This window comes from Ochotona curzoniae, unplaced genomic scaffold (genome assembly GCF_017591425.1).
Source record: "Ochotona curzoniae isolate NIBS_2020 unplaced genomic scaffold, NIBS_Ocur_1.0 contig_517, whole genome shotgun sequence".
Classification (NCBI taxonomy): Eukaryota; Metazoa; Chordata; class Mammalia; order Lagomorpha; family Ochotonidae; genus Ochotona; species Ochotona curzoniae.
Genome location: NW_024466454.1, coordinates 5,050,804 through 5,072,252, shown reverse-complemented (window position 1 = coordinate 5,072,252; position 21,449 = coordinate 5,050,804). Strand labels below are relative to the sequence as shown.

Sequence of the window (21,449 nt, the reverse complement as noted above, 5' to 3'; positions counted from 1 at the left end):
AAGAGGCGACCCATGTATGGCATCTTACTACAGCAACCTGAAGCAACAGACACCGTTCTTAAAGATCAGTACCCATTTAGCAAAAGTCCACCAAAAAGCATGACTGAATGTCTGATCATCTGTGTCACAGGTGGTCTCCACTGATGTCCCCATGTGTATCAATCCATGTGTCTGGCTGAGTTGCAGCATCAGGACCAGGAGAGTCAGGCAGGTCATGATTCAGTAGCCTTATCTCCAGCAGCCGGGAGCAGGGAGACCCAGGTGCAGCAGCAACCTGCTTCCAGTCTCAGGTTCACTGAGTAGCCCTGGCAGCATCACACAGACAGTAACAGCACCAGGGCTGCAGCCAAGTCCACCTGGCTCCAGACCCCACTCCCCCCCATTCCAGCACCGTGTCTGAGTTAGTGGAATGACTGCACTGTGTGTTCAGCTGCCACGTGGGCAGCCAGGGCCTAGAGCGCCATCTCAGACCCAGGAGCCTTGCTGCTGTTTCCTCAACCACACAAAAATTCAAAAGGCCTCAGCACCCACCCCTCCCTTTCCCTTCCCCAGGCAAAGTAAGAGAGGAAGGAACTGGGGGAGGTATTCCACCCCACAGCAGAATTGGCTCCATGACAGTTTGGTATTAACCAGCGCAGCCACGCAGAGCAGCACAATTAGTTTTCAGCCCCTAGCTTCACTCCTGCAGCCCCCACACCGCAAGGGCTACACAGTCTGTCTGAAAGAAAAAAGAAAATAAAATCCCTGTTCTCCTCAGTTGACCAATGGTGACTGCTCCCAGCTGTGGGCAGAAGGTGAGACCGCCTTCTGTCTGCCCAGGCAACAAGCAATGGAATAGTCATTTCTCTATGACATTTTCAATTTCTCCCCTCCCCCATCTCTGTGTCCACTAGACCCTCTTCGACTCTACTGCTTTAAAGACTTTTCAAATGGAAAATATCAGTAAATAAGAGGAAAGAGAAGCCATGGGGGCTAAAGTCACAGTCAACCAAGGTTCCCACCCAAGCGACTCCTGTTCCCTGTCCACAGGTGGCAGCTGGGAGAACCTTTTAGACTGCACTTTCTGAGTGCAGAGGGTAGAGAAGCAGCTCCAGGCCACGGAGAGGTCATAAGCAGACAGCTAACCAGGAGACCACCAGAGAGACCCAGGGTTGCCAGCCTGGCTCCTGTTCCACCTGCTCCAGAGACATCCACAGAGCAGACTGGGACTGCACTTTCTCAGTAACTCTTTCTGGCTACACAGGGCTCTGGCCACCTCTCTCTGAGTGTTTAAAGAGCAAGACTGACACACTCCTGCAGCCTGGAGACCTTACATGATGACAGAGTTCATTCTGAGGTTCTCAGGCCTTGCAGGAGGCCAGGGTGTCTGCACTGAGGGAAGGGCCTGAGACCACCCTCTCCTTGCCACTGGAGCCCTGGGACTTCTTGCTTGTTTGTAGACATGAAGTTCTGCTCTTCCCCTTTGCTCTGCTCTCCAGGTGTCCAAGAACATGACCTCAATTCTTAGCCCTTCACTTGACACAAAACACGAGCCCAGCTGCCTTTTCCTGGCATTCTTCTACGGTTAGGATGAAGTTCTCCTTTTTTTCCTGTCTGTGCCCACAAGATTGCTTGAGCTTGAAAGTGACCACAAGTGACAGCTTTATTAAAATGAAGACATGGAGGGTCCCCTGGAGGCTTCAGGCTTCTCGCCAGCTAATTCCTGGAGGATCTCAGTGCAGGAGAACACACTGCACATACACACACACATCCACGGGCGTGCACATGCATCCCACTGGGTTTCAGTTTCCCTTGCATTAAATCTTGAAGCAGCAGAGTAAGCCATGCAGTGCCATGAAACCCCAGGAGTGCACACCTCCCTCTTTCTAACCTGCACACCTTCCATGAACTGCCCCAGGCCTGGGAAGGTGAGAATCCCTCTTCAGTCCCCTGGCTTCAGTCTGGAAGCCACAGACTTGGACACAAATTCTGCCATGGTGTCTTCCTGATTATTTACTTATTCCCCAACAAATAAGTTCCTTAGTCTCCAACAAGTACCAGGCACTCCACAAAAAGCTAGAAGACAGAAAAATCAGGATTCAGTCTCTCCCTTCAAAGATCTCATCCTTTTCTAAAAGGAAAAGTTTACTAATGGGGGCAGCACAATTTTCTCATCTCTAAAATGGGATCATATTTTCTCAGGCTTATTTTAAGGATCCAACAACATAAGCTGAATTACACAGTACCAGACACCATGACAACTGCCAGTTGCCCTCCTGCTGTTTTCTCTCTGTCTCCTTGATGTAAAGTCTCTGCCACTCCATCATCATCTCACAACTCTAGTTTGAAAGGCTGGGTGGAGGTTTTGCTCTCAGACCTGACCAGAAACTGGCATGCACAGATTGGACCCAAAGCCAGACCCTACTCCACACTGCCATGCCCCCATCCTGAAGATGACCCTAGCTGGGTGGGGTACAAGCTTCTGGAACCCAGGCAGGAAAGTGGGATCACACTGGGGGATGCATATCAGAATCTACCCACACCCTTCTCCCTTACGTGCTTGGATTCATTTGACAGAATACAGGGTACTTCAGAATGTTCCTGAAAAACACAATTCAAAAATAAATATAAACACATACATCATTTTTTCAATAATATCCATTGTCCATACACTTCTTTTAAAAAATATTTATTTTTATTAGAAAAGCAGATTACATTTTTATGGAGAGAGGGGAGACAGAGAAAAAGATGTTCCATCTGCTAGTTCACTCCCTAAGCGGCTGCAACAGCCAGAGCTGAGCCCATCTGAAACCAGGAGACAGGAGCTTCTTCTGGGTCTCCCATGTGGGTGCAGGGTCCCAAGGCTTTGGGCCATCCTCAACTGTTTTCCCAGGCCACAAACAGGAAGATGAATGAGAAGCAGAGCAGCAAGTTCATGAACTGTACCCATATGGGACACCGGGGCCCAAATGGGATCCCAGCATTTGTAAGGTGAGGATTTAGACCCTGAGCCATTGTGCCAAGCCCATCCATTAACTTCTTGAAGACCACACCCCTTTGCTACCCCAAGCATGGCTTCCAAAATATTTTGTATCAAAATATACTTATGGTTTTTTAAAAATTTTTTAAAGATTTATTTATTTTTATTGGAAAGGCAGATATACAGACAGAAGGAAAGAAAGAAAGAAACATCTTCCATCTACTGGTTTACTCATTAAGTGGCTGCAATGGCTGGAGCTGAGCTGATCTGACGACAGGACCCAGGAGCTTCTTCTGGTCACCTACACATTTGTAGGGTCCCAAGGCTTTCCACCATCCTCTACTGCCTTCCCATACCACAATCAGGGCAATAGATACAAACCAGCATCCATATAGGCTCCTGGCAGATGCAAGGCGAGGGTTTAGCCATCAGGCTGTTGTACTGGGCCCTATATTTATCCTTTAATTGTACTTTTCCACAAATGCTTTGATATGTCTGCTGAACTATGAGTTTACCTTCATACTACTTGAGTTTCTGAGACTGAGGAAAGCAACTGGGCATGGAGGGAGATGATCTATACTTGGACTCAGGCCCAGGAAGTCCCCAGCCCAAGGCCTGCTAGGTCTAACAGACCAGGAGTAAGTCACCAAGTTGCACTGGGTCTCAGATCCCTGAGCCAATAGTCTGGGGTCAGAGGACTGTTGCTGCGAGCAGCTCTGGCCAGTGCTGACTCTGACTACGGCCTTCATAATTGAGGCATGACTTCAAAATCGGCAAGGCAGGAAGGATCGCCCTTCTTGATGAATAAGTGAACAAAGAAGGAATGATTGCCTTCCTAAGCTGTGCAATATCGTACTGTAAATTTCTGGAACAGGTGCTGGGCATAGCCGTTAAAAAAAAAAAAAAACATCAGGATGCCTGCCACCCAGGTCAGAGTGCCTAGGACTGAGTCCCAGATCTGTTTCCCATTCCAGTTGCATGCCAATATGCACCCTGAACACAGCAGCTGATGGTTTGGGTAGGTGGGCCCATGTGGGAGACCCAGACTGACTTTCTGGCTCCTGGCTTCACCTGGCCCAGCCCTGCTGGTTGCAGGCATTTAGGGAGTGAACATCAGATGGATACTTCTTTTTCTCTCCCTTTAAAATAAATAATATAAATAACTGAAATATTTTAAAAGACACATTGTAAGTTTCTAATATTGACAAGGATATAAGAAGATATTTAGGAACTGGCACCATGATGTAGTAGGCTGCCTTCATCTGCAGTGTTGGTATCCCCTCAGGGTGCCAGTTCATGTCCTGGCTGCTCTGTTTCCACCTCCCTACTTGTGGCCTGGAAAAGCAAGGGACGGCTCAAGTCCTTGGGACCCTATTCTCATGTGGGAGACCTGGAAGAAAGAAGCTCCTGGCTCCTGACTGGATTGGCTCAGCTCCAGCTGTCACAACCATTTGAGGAATGAACAGTGGACGGAAGGCCTCTCTCTCTATCTTTCCTTCTCTTTGTAACTCCACCTTTCAAATAAAATAAATATTTTTAAATGAAGACATTTAATCTCTGATTTACAAAGACCAATGAATACTTTCTTATGTTTTTAAAGTAATTACAAATCTAAAAATGCTGATGCCTGTTTTGCTGAAAGCAACTGGCTCTTGCTGGAAAACATTGAACATTCACAACCATAACACCTCATGCAAATAAAAGGACTGTTTGCTTTGCTTTCTCAAGGCAGGTATCTTGCTATCAAAAAGTGACCAAACCAACTCCGACTAATCAAGAAACAAGTTTAATGTCCAGGAAGTATCATAATGAGTTACTCACATCTCCTCTAGCTTAAAAAAGAAATTGCAAAACCTTCCCTCAGTTTTCTGCTGTCAGAAAGCAATCTTTTTGACAAGGACTTTATGTACTTAGTAGATAAGTACTTTTTAGAAATGCAGTGTGTATCTTCCCAAAGTGGAACTAGGTCTTTCTCAAATTTAATGTGAAACTAGATCAATCTCTACGTTGTAAGGAATGTGTACCAAATTATATCATGCAACAAAATGCACATTTGACTGACGAGAAAGAAAAAGATGATTAAATTGAATCTTCCTTGATGATTGTCTGAAATCACACCAACCTACTCGTGACTGAAATTATAAGTCACATTGCTCAGGTTTAATCAAACGCACTCTGGCTGGAAGATGGGCTGATATGGCTACAACTCAGTCTGGCAGGCAAGGTGGAAAGAATATCAGGCTTTTCTCAGGGAAACTCCTTTTTGCATCCAGCAGGTGGGAGACGAGACTCAACAGACAAGAGTCTGGACACCTGGCTTCCAGAATGCTCCCTTCAGGCAAGATCTCAGCCAACACTATACATTCCCAACAGGGGCTGCAGCCTATTACAAACAGACTCTACAAAACAAATACAACAAATACAAGAATTTTCAAGATGTCCATGGAAAATGCAGGCTATTGAGAAAATCTATGCATAGATTTCAAATATGTTTGCATCAAAATAAACTTATCTTTTGGAAGCAGACACCTAGCCTGAAAACTAAGACAACCGAGTATCTGCATTCAATTCCTGACTCCAGTTCCTGGCTCTGGCTCTTGACTCCAGCTTTCTGCGAACGCAGACCCTGGGAGGCCACAACGGTAACTCAGGTCATTTGTTTCTTCTCTCCGCACAGGAGACCTAGGTGGTATTCCCAGCTCTTAGCTGCAGCTTCAATTCAGCCTGCTACTGGCCACTGCCAGCCTTTGGCGAGTGAACTGGCAGACAGGCATTTTGCTTCCTTTTGCTCATATTCTCTTCCTGCCTCATAGATAGACAGATAGATAGATAGACAGATAGATAGATAGACAGATAGATACATAGATATAGATACATAGATACATAGATAAACTTAGCTCTTAACTCTATTTTCTTTTGGAAGCGCGCTCACAGTTGTCCAGCAGACAAGGGCAGGTTCCCAGGGCTGCTGGTCTTAAGAGCTTCAAAGCAGCCATCAGTCCCACTGAGTTGCCCTGAGCAGGTCTCCCCAGCAGATGTGACAAGTTTTACTTGGGGTTCCCTTATGGTCTAACATATGGTTCTCTCAGGCCTGATTAAACAAAAGCAGCCTTAACTAACTACACAGAAATGGGACTCAGATTGGGCTAAGGTAGGCCTCGCAACCAGAAGAGAGATCCCAGGTCACAGTTTCTGTGAAAGCTCCAAAAAAGGAACAACCCTGGGAACCAACAAACAGGAGACCCAATGAAGATCAAACAGAAGAGCAGCACACTTTCCCTGGTGCCCCCACCACCCAAGAGGCAGAGAGGGTGCTTCCCTGTGTGGCATCTCATCTCATCTCATCCTGCACAGGGAAGGGATGCCTGCCCTCACTTGTACAGTTGGGGAAACTGAGGCATCAGAAATGAACAGACTTGCCCAAGGTCACCCTACTTGCAAACAGCAATGTTTATTTTCATCATTGTGTGTTGCACATTCCCTTCCTCCATGCTAAAAGAAGAGACTCGAGTTTCCCCATTAAAGACGGCTGTTGGTTTTGCTTAATGACTGAACTTGCCCTCTCAAATCTTCACTGCTCCACTCCTCTAAATCCTCTTTATTCTTCAAAGATGTGTCTCCAGTCCCAATAACTCCCGTGAAGTCTGTTCTGACATTCTGTACTTCCAGAATCCCATTTTAACTTTCGTTCTGGTAGTTAGCTTGCAAAAGAGCCTTTAACTATTTCTCGTTTGGCCTCCTCAGTCTGCTTTAGGAGTTCTCTAAGGAAAGAGACTGTGTCTGGGTATGGTGTCATTTCCTGGCATAGCACCAACCCTACAAGTGGTCTCTGGGAAACAGTCATAGCACAGCTTGAATTGGTGTCACTGAAAACTGGGCATGGGCGGGCATTGGATGCCATAGTGAAGATGCCACTAGGGCTACCTCCATCCATGTCCAAGGGCCCAAACTCATATCCACCTCTGTGTCTAACTCCAGCTTCCTGCTAAGGCACATCTTTGAAGGTAGCAGGAGATAGGTTAAGGAATATGGGTGTCTGCTACCCATACAGGGGACCCAGACTGAGTTCTGGGCTCAGGGTTTTGACTTGGCACAGCCCAGACTGTTGTAAGCATTTGAGGAATGAACTAGCCAATGGAAGATCTTTCTTTGTTTCTCTCTGTGTGTCTTCATTTCAAACAAATAAAATAATTTAAAAATTTTTAAAGAAAATCAAACTTAAAGATAAACTGGGATTCTCTGTTCAAGCCCTCCTGGTAGCCCTCACATGCTTCCAGAGCATCCCTTCCATTGCGACCTTTGAGGCTGTTACAACCAGCTCCTCTCTGGCTTCACTCCCCTCTCTCTCCTTTCTCCCAGCACAGTGGCCACTCTAGCCACATGGCCACTCTACCATCATTCAAACAGAGCAGACGCATTCCTGTCTCCAAACCTTAGCACTGGCCATTGCCTCCACTTGGCACTGCCTTACTAGACACACATACAGCTCGCATCTCACCTTCACCAAGTCTCCACTGACAGAAGACCCCAACCTCTGTGCTCAATGGCAATACCTTCACATGTTTGTCTTTGTTCCACTTAGATGGTGCTCAAAAAATGCTTGCTGATGGATGAAAGGGAAGAATCTGAGTATGTGACCAGAAGAAGGCAAGGGTACATTCCATATTTAACGTCTCAGCTATTTAAACAGGGATTACAGGTTTCTGGAAGTACATCTGTCCCAACCATACAGAATGATCCATTTCCTGTCCAACCACCTTCTTAACAGAGAATGCCAGCCTTGGGGTCTTCCCCTATACCTGCTCAAAGAGCTACGAGACTGCAATTCTACATGTCTCACTCCAAATATTCCATCTCTTCGATTTAATGGGAGATGCTGGCACACCTGGCCATGTCTGCTGTTTATTTATGTCAATCCCCTTTTGAAGCTTCATATTCGACTCCAGACCCTGAATAGAGAGGAACCCCAAGTAAAACTGTAGCTGGAATGAAAGTAGTTGGAGATGGTCTTATCTACACTATGTCCTCTCCTGGAAAGAAACGGCATTCCTAGCTGCCAACAGCCATACCCAGGCACTTCTCAGCTTCCCAGAGGGTGAAGCCAGCTGGGTTTCTGGCACAATCATCCCCCATATCTCCAGGGAAAGAGTTTGCAAAACAGCCACTTGGTGACACAGGTCAGGGCCTACTACTCTCAAGAGTTTCACCTGCAACCTTTCTGTTAAGGACAAAGAAGGAGCCCCTTTTTCTCTTAGTCAACAATCTTGGAGCAGAAAAACAAGAGAGTGCCTAGCCCTTACTAAGGGGCTGAGAGGAGAAAATCAGGTTCTACTTCTCACTGGCTGAACAGGCTAATTACAGTTGCCATATCTTGATTTCCTCAAGGGTAAGATGGGGCTGATAGTCTCCCCGAAACACACTCAGGGTTGCAGACTGGCCTAGCTCGAGCTTGTGCACTTGGTAGGTTCTCAGTACTTGAAGACTCCTCCCTTTTCCTCATCCCCTCCCAGATGAGTTCAGTCCTGTTTCCATAGCCCTCTCTCAACCTCCCAGCTTCCTTTCCCAAGTTCTGAGCTATGGAAGGTCGCTTCCACTCATCTGCCATTGTACTCCCTTCCTAATGTAAATCCTCATCTTATAATCATCTGCTTTTTATACAAAAAAGAGGGGCACAGCACGGTAGCCTAGTGGCTAAAGACCTCACTTTGCATGCACCAGGATCCCATATGGGTACCAGGTCTAATCCCAATGGCCCCACTTTCCATATAGCTTCCTGTTTGTGGCCTGAGAAAGCAGCAGAGGACAGCCCAAAGCCTTGGGATCCTGCACCCGCATGGGAGACCTGGAAGAAGCTCCTAGTTCCTGGCTTCAGATCAGCGTAGCTCTGGCTGTTGTGGCCACTTGGGGAGTGAATCAATGGACAGAAGATATTCCGCTCTGTCTCCTCCTCTCTATATCTGACTTTCAAATGAACATAAATAAACCTTAAAAAAAAAAAAGCCCTGGCCAAGTTATAGAGCTGGAAGATCTATCTCCTAATTTCAGCATATTACACTTTCTTTCTTGTGCTCTTTTAGACATGGAAGTGAATTAGAGGATCAGTTTGTTATTAAAATGAGATTTAGAAGTGAAAGAAACCAAAATAGTCAGACTCACTTCTGTAAGGCTGAGCAACTTTCAGGCAGGCTACCCTCACCCCCACCTTTCTACTCCCTGTGGCTCCTTCTTCCCATCAGGGAAATATGATGATTAATGAGACAAAGCCTGTCCCACTTGTTGAAATCCTTTGAGGCAGCAACCACATAAACACCAAGCATTATAACACCAAGCAAGAAGAATACCAGAAACTCCTTGGCTTGGGGAAGCTAAACAAGGCACAGCCAAACAAATCTACAACCGAAGATCAGAAAGGATCTTTTACGTAAATAATAGAAAATGTCACCAGCATGAACTGGAAGAGAGATTAGTTCAATAAAGGGAAAAAGCCACATTTGTGGGGCTCCGGGAAGATTTTTGCTTACTTTTAACTTTCCAGCTTATAACTCACATGGTTATTAATACAGACTCCTACTGTTTTGGGCAAATAAACAGCTGCTGATGTTTTGTGCCCAAACCACTTTATTAGAGCTTTCCTTTACAGCAATTGTTTCTTCCTTTCCAGATCCTGCAAGGCTCAGAGAGCTTAAAACAAGGCAGAACGAAGAGCAAAGGAGAGAAGAAGCAGCCTGTGTTGGCGGGGGATGCTGGGACCCTCACCGTCTTCTTTATAACTCTTCAAGAAAGTCAGGGTTCAAGAGCAGGAAGCAGAAGACCGAGATGCAGTATGATCAGAAGGGCTGTTTCTGCCCAGGCCTGGAAGCGACAGCTAAATAAAACATACCACTGAGAGAAGATGAGGGTGATCAGATGTCCAGGTTTGCCCAGGGTTTCTTTGCATCTGGACATCCAAGTTTAAAACAGGGAAAGCCTGAGTGTCATCCCAGAAGATGTGTGACTGTATCAGTAAGCAGGAAAGCACTTGGCACCATGCTTGGCACATGGCAGGGGCACATAAGCCATAGGTAGGACCAGAGTGAGCTGCAGCCTGCAGCTGGAACACTGCTTTCCCTATAAGCACATGCTCCAAGGAGCTCCACAGTGATCCAAGAGAAACAGTTCTTACGGTCTCTTGAAGTAAATGACAGCACCTCACCAGAACACAGCCTCTTCCCTTTGCCCACCTTCATCTTGTGGACACAAGCAACACACCGAACCACCTGTCTGGTTCTCTTGCTTGCCAGTCCCCCACTTGGCTTGAGGCCTCTGAGTTTTGGATACAATGATCCTTGGTGTCCCTCTAGGTGAAATTTTCATCTTCTCAACAGGGAGCAGAGACCTTGAAGACAGCTTCCCTTTGGGGCTCCACCCACCCATCAGCACTGTGATCTTGGGCAAGCACCCATGTTAGTCTGTTTCTCATTGCTGTAACAAAACAGTGAGGCTGAATAACATGCAAGCAAATGTATTCACTTTGTAGTTAACAGTGGCTTAAAGTCCACCACCTGTAGAGTGGGCCTCTGGGGAGGGCCCTTTGGCTGCATCCCAACATGCAGAAGGCACCACAGTGAGCGTAAGGAGGCAGCAGTAACTAGGGAAACAGGAGCCAGAGCTTCAAGAGCCACACTCTGCCTTCCTAAGTCACCTCCTGCAGGACCTAAGCAGGGTTCCTGGGGAACTACATGACTGACTCTCTGTGGAGGGTAGTTTCTCCAATGACCTGCTCACCTCCTGCTCTACCCCACCCCCTATAGGTTGGCCACCTCTCCACTTCCCTGCGCTGGGACTATCTTTGCAGCACAGGAACCTCTGAGGGTCTCCTGGAAGCCATATCCACAGCACAGCACTCTCTAAGTCTTCATTTTCCCATCTCTAAATTCCTGCTTCGTCACATTGTGAAGACGAGGAATCACTGACTTAAAAAATATATTTGTATCTCCTTTAAATAAAATAAATAAACTTTCTAGTCATGCATGACAGCACACAACCCAGTCTCTGACAAGCACAAGTAATTTTCTTCCTCCATTCCCTTGATTCAACCAACCTTCAATCGTTGATACAGTTGCTGCTCTGAAATGCAGTTACAGTTTGTCTAGGATTCTCCTTTGCCACTTCAACCCTCTGTTTAGCATTCTTACTCTCATGCTCATTAGCCCAAGAAGCCTTGATAGTGTCCTCCTAAATCCCTAGATGCCATTAGCATTATACTTACTAACCCAAGCTTTGAGTCTGTTCCTGCCAGGTTTCCTGAATTGCCTGTTGGCTCCTCTGGGGTCTCAAGGACCCTCCATGCTAAGTCCCCAGAGTTGAGAGACAAATGAACAAGCCAGCCTGGAGAAGTCAAGCAAGTACCAGAGCTCCCACTCAGGACCCATTCACAGCCAGGCCTCCTCTGCAGGCAGCAGAGGCTGCTGAACTCATGGCTCCCAAGGTGGGGGCTACAGACGCTGCTTCTCTGCATCCTCCTAACCCCGAACTCCTGAAGGACGGAGGCAGCTGGTCACAGTCCAGGGAAATGCACCTGTGCACTCTGTTGCCAATCCAGCGGTGACTTTCCAGGAAGTCTAGGCCAGATACTGAGGATTGTCAACTAGCATCAGGGAGGGAAGCTTAGCATCCCAAAAATAAACTTCGTGAAACTGAAACAGAATGTCAGGCAGGGAAAAAGAACGACATCTCAGAGCTGTATACCCACTGTGATGATCTGTCTAGCAATGTATTTTAATACACAGTCGTGTAACCAAAAATTTAGCACAGCTCTAACCTTCGGATAACTAAGGAATCCTTTTGCTGAAAGCTCCAGTTGGCTGCACTCAGCAGAATCTGTGAACGGTACAAAGACTTGCCCCAGAAGTTTCCAGAATGGCCATTGTCTTCAATCACTACCACAATATACTGCATTTTGGAATATTTGTGAGCTACTTTGTGATTCACAATAATTTAAGTACCAAAACTTGGAATCATTTTAACTGTGTAAAGAGTTTTCAAGAGTATCATATTCCTTTGCATGCTAATATGCATGGGGGAAAAAAGGGGTGGAATGGAGTGAGAATGAAGGCATGTGTTAGGATATGCATAACCCTGGCCTCATCCCAGAGTACATGCCCTGCATGTTAAGGCATGTGTGTAAGGAACCAGGGAACAAGAAGAAACCCTATGCTGCAGCACAGCCCCAAGGAATGTGGCTGACTCCAACCCTTAGGCAAAGTGAGGGTTTGTAAGACAGCCTGGTACCATTGAATCACTGCCAGATTCAAGGCAGGATATCCAGCCCCCAAGGGACCTCCAAGCCCAGCAAAAATAGCCCAGCACACCATTCACTACCTTCAGATAACACCAGCTGGCCTTAGCTACAGCGCCTCTTGTTCCCTACTCCAGCACCCCACTAGACCTTGCAGACTTCTGTGCCTCCAGCTTCAAGCAGAATCTTCTGTCTCCCTGACCACACATGGCTGGCTGACTCCTGGCTTCCTTCATCACTCAGGAGCTCTGTGCCTCATCAGCCCTAGCTGGACTGCCCTCCAATAGACTCCTTGAGGTAGCCTATCTGTTTCCAGGCTCCTGGATGGAGCCAAGTAATTTTTAAAAGTGGGGGAGTGAAAGGGTGTGGGCAGCAACCCCAAAGAGTCCATCTATCCAGCCCCAGACCAAGACCATTCAGCTTTGCAGGTTGAGTGAGATCAGAAATTCCATAGGATAATAATGAAGATGCTGTAATAACCTTGCAGTTGGTCCCTGCATTCCAGAAGTGTGTGTGAAAACACAGACGAGCCCAACCCAAGTGACTGGAGCCGACCTGCCAGGCCCAAACAAGCCAGAAAGCACACTGTGGCTCTCTGACATTTTTCATTCTGAATTCTCCTTGAGATTCTATACCAACCGACACCAAGGGCAAGTAACAATTCAGGACACCAAGGGCAAGTGGGAAAGAATGTGAAATGCATTCATTTTAAAGCCTACACACTTATGGCTAAAAATGAAAATTCTTTGACTGTGTATGTGTGTGTGTGGGGGGGGGGGGGAATTGTATTTTTTGGCAAGGTTTGTCTGCTGCATGAAGATGTGGGCCTTGGCTGTTAACCAAGCCCAACATCTAGGCCCTGCTATTCAATGCTCACAAAATATCTGTCACTGTTCTAACCCCATTTCATCTGCCCTGGTGCCCTCTGAAGGACAAGTAGCTTCACTCTCTATATGGCACCCCTTCCTCAAATAAATGAGAAGCACTCAGCAAACAACACATCCTCTTCATCACAAAACTCACCACGCCAAGGACCAGCCAATCCTAGGTGACATTCAAAAGCTTAAAGGAGGCACAGCGGGCAAGTCTCGGATAATTTCTGATGCGTGGAGACCATCTAAGGTTTGTTACTGAGCAAACAGAATGATCTGCTCCTAAGGACTCAATGTGCATTAATATGCACATAATGTGCCTAATAAACTTTCAGGAAACAAAATGCAGCTAATAACCCATTTCTCCCATTGTTGGGATGATTTTGATTCAGTGAAGTAAGATAATGGATTTAGAAATTAGTCCTATAATGTAATACATTATTAATCACAGTATTTGGAAGGGTAAATAGATGTTGTAAGAACACCACCCAGGAACTCAATTTCCTTTTATTTATTCTCTTAAAGTCTTCATGCTACCATCATCCCTCACAAAAATGTAACAGTAAGATCTTTTTTTTCTCTCCAAACAGTTATGCTTCAGAAGCAATGCCCTTTAAACAATGAAATATTTGAAAGAACACAAAAGAGAAACACAGGAAAGAGGAAGTGTCCTGGTTCCAGAGAGGGAGCAAGTGCACACCGCGGGTGCCCCAAAGTCCCTCCAGACCCTTTCATTTCCTGGGTCTCAATCAAACTTACAAATCTGGGGTGCTTAGGTGATATAGCATCAAAACTACACCCCTAGAGCATTCACGCAAAACCAATAACTAGGTGTGTAGTACATAATGCAGGCACGATGCATAAGATATCTATAAATAAAACATATATGTAAAATACACAAACAGATAGTTGAAGACAAACACAGGCAAAGGACACAAACAGTCCTCACCAAACAAACAAACATGCAGGTGGCAGAAGGCATTCAGTCTTACAGTAATCAAAGGAAGACAAAGACTAGTACATTTGACAGTGATTCCATTTGCCCAGAAAAAATTGGACAGTATCACCCAAGACTGGCCAAACTCCATCACTTAGGTACAATAATACTCTACTGGCCATCTGGTAGAAAGCCCTCCCTCTTTATTATTATTATTATTAATTGCATTTCATTATGTGACACAGTGTTATGGGCACTGGAATTCCCCCTACCTCTTCCCGCCAAGGTGGATTTCTCCACCTTGCTGCGTTACCACAGTTCAAATTCAGTTGAAGTTCTTTCATTGGAAGTATTTACCAAGCATAAAGTCCAGCGTCTTATTATCCTAGTGGGTTCAACGATTTCTTGGTGAGACCATCTCTGGTCTGAAGGTAAAGCCGGCAAAGTATCATTCCACTCAATTAAAAGCCCCGATATAACATCAACAACCGTTTACAACCTTATGGCATTAATTGACATGGTATTGATTAACAATATGTTAATAGGAAAATGCAGGTTCTTAACTATATCCTGTGACTTCTTCATAGACATTTCAATTTTTGGTTTATATTCAACCAGATTCCATACACCTCAAAATGGCTATAGATTACTATTCAGCTGTCTTGTCTATTTTTATTTTAGTATTTAGCTGTTTATAGTGTTGAGGCATGATTTTGCTGAACTTGGTTGTTTTTCAGATGGTCTAAACTGGAAATCCCTCCCTCTTAAAAACCAGTTTTCATAAAAATTCTCACAGCATTTTTTTAAAATTTGAGAGGCAGGGAGAGAGAACCTCTATCTGCTAGTTCACTCTTCAAATGCCCACAAAAATGTCAAGAGAAGGAATTCCATTCCACTCTCCTGCATGGATGGCACAACAGAAATACTGCAGCCATCATTACTGCCTCCCAGGGACCACATTAGCAGGAAGTAGACTCAGGAGCCTGAGCTGGGAACCAAACCCAAGCACTTTCATCAGTGTGGGATATGGCTATTCTAACTTGCATCCTAACTGCTGGCCAAACACTTGCCCCATTCATGCTCTAGGATTCACTTCTGGAAACATGAAGGACTTCAGAAAGCCTATTGGGGGTGGAGAGGGACGATGGAATTAAAAGATAACCTTATTGTAATGCAAAATTTTTTCAGCCATCTTTGGTCATTTTATATTACACATTCTCCATGAACATTCTGAAGACCCTTGTACATACTTGAAACTAATCCAAAAGAAAAACACAAAATGAACACATTCACCCCAGCTCAGATTATAATGCCCAACAAACGCCCAACAATAGGGAAGTGGTTGGCTCTGTAGCAGTACAACAGTGAGGTTACTGCGTAATCAGGAATAAAACAGGGACAGTTATCTTTAAAATCTTCCCCTAGGTCCATGTCCAGTCTAGACATCAACTGAGCTTTCCATCTGCTTCTCTGTCCATCCAAGTACACCCTTCTTGACTACTGTGGCTCACGGTCCCCTTCCAACAATAGCCACGGCCCACTGGTCTTGCTCCCAGATGCAGTTACACTATTTGGACTTGTCACAGTAACCACATACTTCAATTTTATTTGAAGCCCAACTGCTAAAATGGTGAGGGATGGTATTTCTAAGAAAATTAATTCAAATGCTTTGGTAAGTCTTTTAACAAGGTTTAAATAGCAGCCTGGTTACGTGTTGGAAAAATTACTGTAAAAGGTCAAATAGAGATCACCAAAAAAGTAGCTTACAGTACTGAGATACGATCATTAGTCCCTTCCAGCACCCAGTGAATTTGAAAGAAAACAGCACGAGAAATCAGATTTCATAAATAGGACATCATGGGACTAGTTTACACAGGAAGACAAACAGAAGACCGATCAGTAGACACATCCCAAAGACGGTGCTCTGGCCCAACACCAAAAACCAGGGATGGGAATATACATGAAAACAAAAGCATTTAGTTTCATAATTTTGAGATTAAAAAAATGCTAAATGCATGTTGTAATATGTTGCTTCCTTCTCCTTTCTTCTGAGCTTAATTAGCTGAGTAGCCTGCACCTTGACCATGCTGAATATTGGAACTATGTTGTCTTTTGCCAACAATACCTCTATTTCAGGGACTAAAGGTGTCTCTAACCACCATTACTCCCCTATTGTTGTCCCATGTGGTGCCTGGCACAGGTTAGGTCCCCAGTAATTAACTGTGGAACCACTGAACCATATACTAAGTATGAAAAAATGCTGCTAACCAAAAGAAAATTAGAAAAAAAAACCCAAAACACAAAGAACAGAATATAAGATTAACAGATTCATACATATAAATCATGACTACATTTTAATTCTAGAACATAGGGACAGGGTCAGCATTGTGGTTAAGCTATCATTTTTAGCCACAGCCTATACCAGAGCCGTGGCTATTCCACCTACAATCCAGCTCTCTGTTACTGTATTAGGGAAGGCAGTAGATGACTGCTCAGGGACTCAAGCCTCTGCCACCACGTGGAAGACCAGGATGAAGTTCTTAGTTTCTAGCTTTGGCCTGAACCAGGGCTGGCTGTTGTAGCCATTTGGGGAGTGAACCATTGGATGGAAGAGCTCTCTCTCTCACAGTGCCTTTCAAATAAATAAATAAGAAAAAAGAAAAGAAAAGAAATTATCAAGGTGAATAGGTGAGGCTAATAAATAATATTTAAAATGCAAAAATAATTATCAGAGAAAAATGAATTATGGGCATGTATGTTGTCAAAATAGTTTGGTGCAGTGGCTATACCTCCACTGGGGACAGCCACATGTTCTACCAGATAGTCTGGCTTGGATGTGGGCTCCAGGTCCAATTCCAGTTCCCTGCTAGTATGCACTCTTGAAGGTATCAGATGATGGTGGCTCAATTACTTGGGTGCCAGCCATCCATGTGGGGGAGCAGATTGAGTTCCAGGCTCCTGGCTTCAGCTTGACCAGACCTGGCTGTTGCAGACATGTGAGCGGTGAAGCAATGGATGGAAGATCTCTGTCTCTCTGCCTTTCAAATACAATGAAAATAAATCAAAATATTTTTCCTTAAGCATTAGCCCATTAAATTGTAGGAGACAGCCATTTTTGTTTTGAACAGTGAACAGACATTTTCATTTCTTGAGTTCACTTAGGCTTCTTTCGGCAAGCTTTCTCTCCCCTGGCTATCTCACACAATATTATCTTTTTCCTCCTAGAACCAGATCTGTCACGACACTTATTTTTGTGTTTCCAAACTATCAGGATGCTTTTTGTTTTTCCAATCTGATGTTTTCCACCCTCTCAGTTATCATCTACTTGGTTAGGAAAAAAAAATCTCAAAATTGCAATTTACATTCCCAAGAGATTCTCAAACACCATCTAATTAAATCATTCGATCAGAAAACAAATTAAAATGAAATATCACTGCAACCCCCAAGAGGAAAATAAACTTTTCAGTCATGACTAGAACAGACCTCTAGGGCAATGCTCCAAAGCCTCTTCTAATTGCAAGTCCTTCTAACATCCTGCAGAACATTTTGTGACATTTGCAGTGTCCGGGATAACTTTCCTTCCAAAGGAGAGAGCAACCTGAGCACGCCTCTGAAGCAAAACCTGTTCTTCACAAAAGGCAACGCTTTCATGAAGACAAACTGTCGCACCACGTACGAGCCTGGGCTTCTCATTCACCCACGCCCCCATCCAACACCTACTCTTTGCAGAGCATGCCAGGAACTGTCCTGGTGTGCAACAAACACGAGTTGGGTGAATGGAATCTGTGCTTCTTGGCATGAAATAAAACCCAAGCCCAGAGCTTCCTTCTGCATGAAAAGAATCTCCAAGTGAGACAACTGCTGACTCCATTGAACCCTGTTGTCCTCTGAGGTTCCTGACTGACAGTCACATCTACCACCATCAAACGATTCCAAGGGCACTCTTCCCACAGAAGACTCTGAAGCCATACTAGCTGCACCTAAACCCCTGGACTACGAAGGATTAGTGGCATGACCCAAGAGAAATCTATAACCTTCCCCATGCCTTGGTTTTCATATCTGTTAGATGGAGCAAAGATCACCCACCTCATAGGGCTGTAGAAATTAGTGAACACATGTAAAGCATTTAGAAGTGGGCCTGATAGATAACAGCTGCCATGTCATTTTCAACTCTTAGTATGACCCCTTATTTATCGCGGTTCAGCCAACTAAGCTGCATGATTCCAATGGCTCTGCTGACCACAGTGGTTCTGACAATGGACTACACACAAGCAGCCTACATTAGTGAGGGTAAGAGTCTCTTTCTACCCTCAGCCTCTGAGAGCTGCCCGTGACCAGTCCCAAACTTTTGAACCCCCTTCTCTCTCCTTCTAAATGCAAGTCCCGCAGCGAAGGGGAAGATGAGATAGGCACCAGGCAGGGAGCTGCCACAGCTCCACCATCCTATCAGAACCATCTGATTTCTGCCTCATTTCTTGTCTTTCCAAACCAACTACAGGTTGAAGCAAGGGGTCACTTCTGAATATCCACAGCAGCCATTGCACATATTCAGGGGATTAGACCAGCACACGTGTGAACGATCTTGCTCTCTCTCTCTCACTCGCTCTTTTTTTTTTCACTCATCTCCAAAACAATACACAGTTAGAGGTTTCCTAGTAGAAAATCACAAAGGCTCCCTTTGAACTTCAACACGGCACTCATTTTCATGCAGAGCCTTATAAATTACACAACACGATTCGCAGCCAACATAATAGGGGCTCACCCTATGAGATGCTTACAGGTTAATAACATTCCCTCAATGCCTCCCAAAGAAGTACCCAACCCTCCTCCCCCCTAATCACACAGAAAGGCAGGAGAGATGCAGTTCCCAGGAACAGGTACATACACACACAGAGAGAATCTGAACAGAAACATCTCAAAATGTGTTGGCAAACTGTCCATGGGGTGGGGAAGGGTGGGAGCCACAGTCCTGGGATTTCCAGGGAACCTTTCCAACAGCCCTGGAGCAGACACCATACTTCTACAGCTGGGAAGCTGTCACTCCCGAGCCAAGGGATGGAAAATGACAAGGAAGAAAACAGCAGCAACAAGCACCCGCCAGAAAATCACCTGAACTACCACAGCCAGCGCTAGGTGTGAAGGGATAGGCAGGTCTGAACAAGAGAGTGGCAATGGTTCTCCTCTCCTGAGGAGGAGGGTTCTTTGTCACACCAGGCATGGAGCACAGTGGAAACGGCCAGCTCCTCTGATCGTACCCAAAGCTCCCCACTGGGGAGCAACTATTCTGGCACAGGGCAAACGTACCAAATTCAGCCGTGGCGGCAGTCCTCACCCGCCAAGCAGGCAGGTGCACGGACTGGAGTGCAAGCAATCACGTGGAAACCAAGAGACTCCTGGCTTACTCCTGGGGGAGACAGCCTTCAATTTGCCAAGCTCAGCCACTGCCACGTACTGGACGCAGAGTCTGGGGGCCTGCCAGATTGACAGGTGGACCAGGCTGGGCTCTGCCCTTAGGACATGTTCACACCAGAACGCAGGGCGCCGGGACGAGGTGGAAAAGGGAGTACGAACGTGAGAGACGCACGTGTATCCCGCAGGGGAACCCGAGACAGGAACGCCGCTTCTCACCGGCTCCACAGCCTGGGTCTCCTCGAGGGAGAACTCCACATTTCACCCTCCCTCTGGACCCTCACGCTGGCCTGAAGGGCACCCACCTGGCGCAGCCTCCGACTCCTGAGCTGCGCCGGGTCGGTCCGATCTGCCTGGCAGCTCGCAGGGCCTGGGAGTGACTGGCCTGCACCGGGTCCCCTGGGCAGCTCCGCTGGGAAGGCGCAGTTCAGGGCGTGTTCTCCCGGTCCTGAACAGATGCGCTACCGCAACAGATGGAGCTCACGCGGTGGGCATCTTCCCAGCCTTGACACCTGCTCCTAGCTAAGGGTCCTGGCTCTGCGAGATGTGGAGGGCAACCACTTCAGGTTTAGGCAGATCTCCAGTTCCAGATGCAACCTTCCTCATTCCCCGCATTTCCAGGGGGCCCTGGGACCAAGCACAGCCAGGCAGGCTCTGGGGCAATGCAATCTCCCTGGACAGGTTTCGCTCCACTGGGCTTGGCTCTGCTAGGTTAGCAGCCCGAGGGTGCTGAAGGCCAACCGGTCAGAGCCGCTGCGATAGTGGCCAAATGAGCTAGTTTGCTCAGGCTCTCACACACATACTCTAAGATGGACTTGGGTGCCATCCCGAGCGTCCGCGAGCAGTCAGCCCGGAGCCACACACATACTGGGACACGTGCTCAGCGCGCCCCCACAGAACCAGTAAAATCAGCTGCACACACCCACGGGGGCAGCGCCCCACGCACACTGGCGAGCCCAGCAAGAGCGTGCACCGCTGCGGACACGGACGGTCCAGCACACCGGCAGGAACGCAACGTGCAGTCCCTCACCACTACCACCATCCCCAGTCTGCTGCCGAAGGATCCCGCGGTAGCTTCTTGCAACGTATGCCGCCCCGGTGCACTCCGCGCTGTGCCCGGCCGCGAGGGCGGCCCAAGTTTCCCCAGGGTGTCCGTACCTTGGATGTGCTGTTTGATGACATTCTCCAGGTGGTCCAGCCGCTCAATGATCTTCAGAGTGTCCCCTTTGTCTTCCTCCAGCTTCTTGTCGGGAGCCGGCTCCTGCCCCCTCACATACACGCTGGCGATGTAGTTGGTGACCCAGCCCACATAGAGCAGGCAGATGATGTTGGTCATGCCGCTCAGGATCACGCAGGTGGACACCAAAGTTTTGGTCTTCCTGGTGCACACCATTCTGAACTCCCTCCTCCATAGAGCGCTCCCAGGGACCCCTTCTCGCCGCGGCCCCGCACTCCGCCGCGCTCACACCCCCTAGCACGCCCAGAGATCCGCTTGGCCGTGGAGCCGCCGAGTCCAAGTTTGCGGCTCCCGCCGCTGCCCACCCGGACGGAGAGCCTGACAAAGGAAATGAGGTGGGTTTTTCTTCCAAAATTAAAACCCCCCGACGCGCTCCCAGAGCGGTCACGAGTGGCCTGCAGGCGAGTGCCCCGGCAGGCACGTCTGGAAAACTTTGTCAGAGCCGGAGTCCGCGGCCGCGCCACTTCCCATCGCCGGCGCCGGCTGCCTCAGCAGTCCGACCGGCCCGCTGGGCTGCGAGGACGGCGGCGGTGGCGCACGGCGGCGGGGAGAGCCGCGGCACCGAGCGGCCCGGCCCCCTCCGAACGACAAGCGCCGCCACCAATCGCGCTCCGGCTCCGGAGAGGGGACGGGGCTGGGCGGCCGCCGACCAACAGGGAGGGCTCGAGGAGGCGGAGTCCGGCCCCGGGGCCCCACCTGCTGGCCGCCTCTGCCTCGCGCTCCCAAGGGGTGCGCCGGCGCCTCCACCCTCGGCCGGC

The 21,449-nt window shown here is 47.3% G+C and overlaps 1 protein-coding gene across 2 annotated transcripts in view; it reads right to left on the bottom strand.

Moving 5' to 3' along the window:
• The window catches only part of GALNT18 (polypeptide N-acetylgalactosaminyltransferase 18), a 328,177-nt gene extending 307,271 nt beyond the window's left edge, over positions 1 to 20,906 (bottom strand). For both annotated transcript variants that reach the window (XM_040989115.1, XM_040989116.1), the window contains exon 1: positions 20,613 to 20,906. In XM_040989115.1, coding sequence (XP_040845049.1) covers positions 20,613 to 20,847 — 235 coding nt within the window. In that variant the 5' untranslated portion in view covers positions 20,848 to 20,906. The remainder of the gene's footprint in view (positions 1 to 20,612) is intronic.
• Between the last annotated feature and the right edge of the window lie 543 nt (positions 20,907 to 21,449).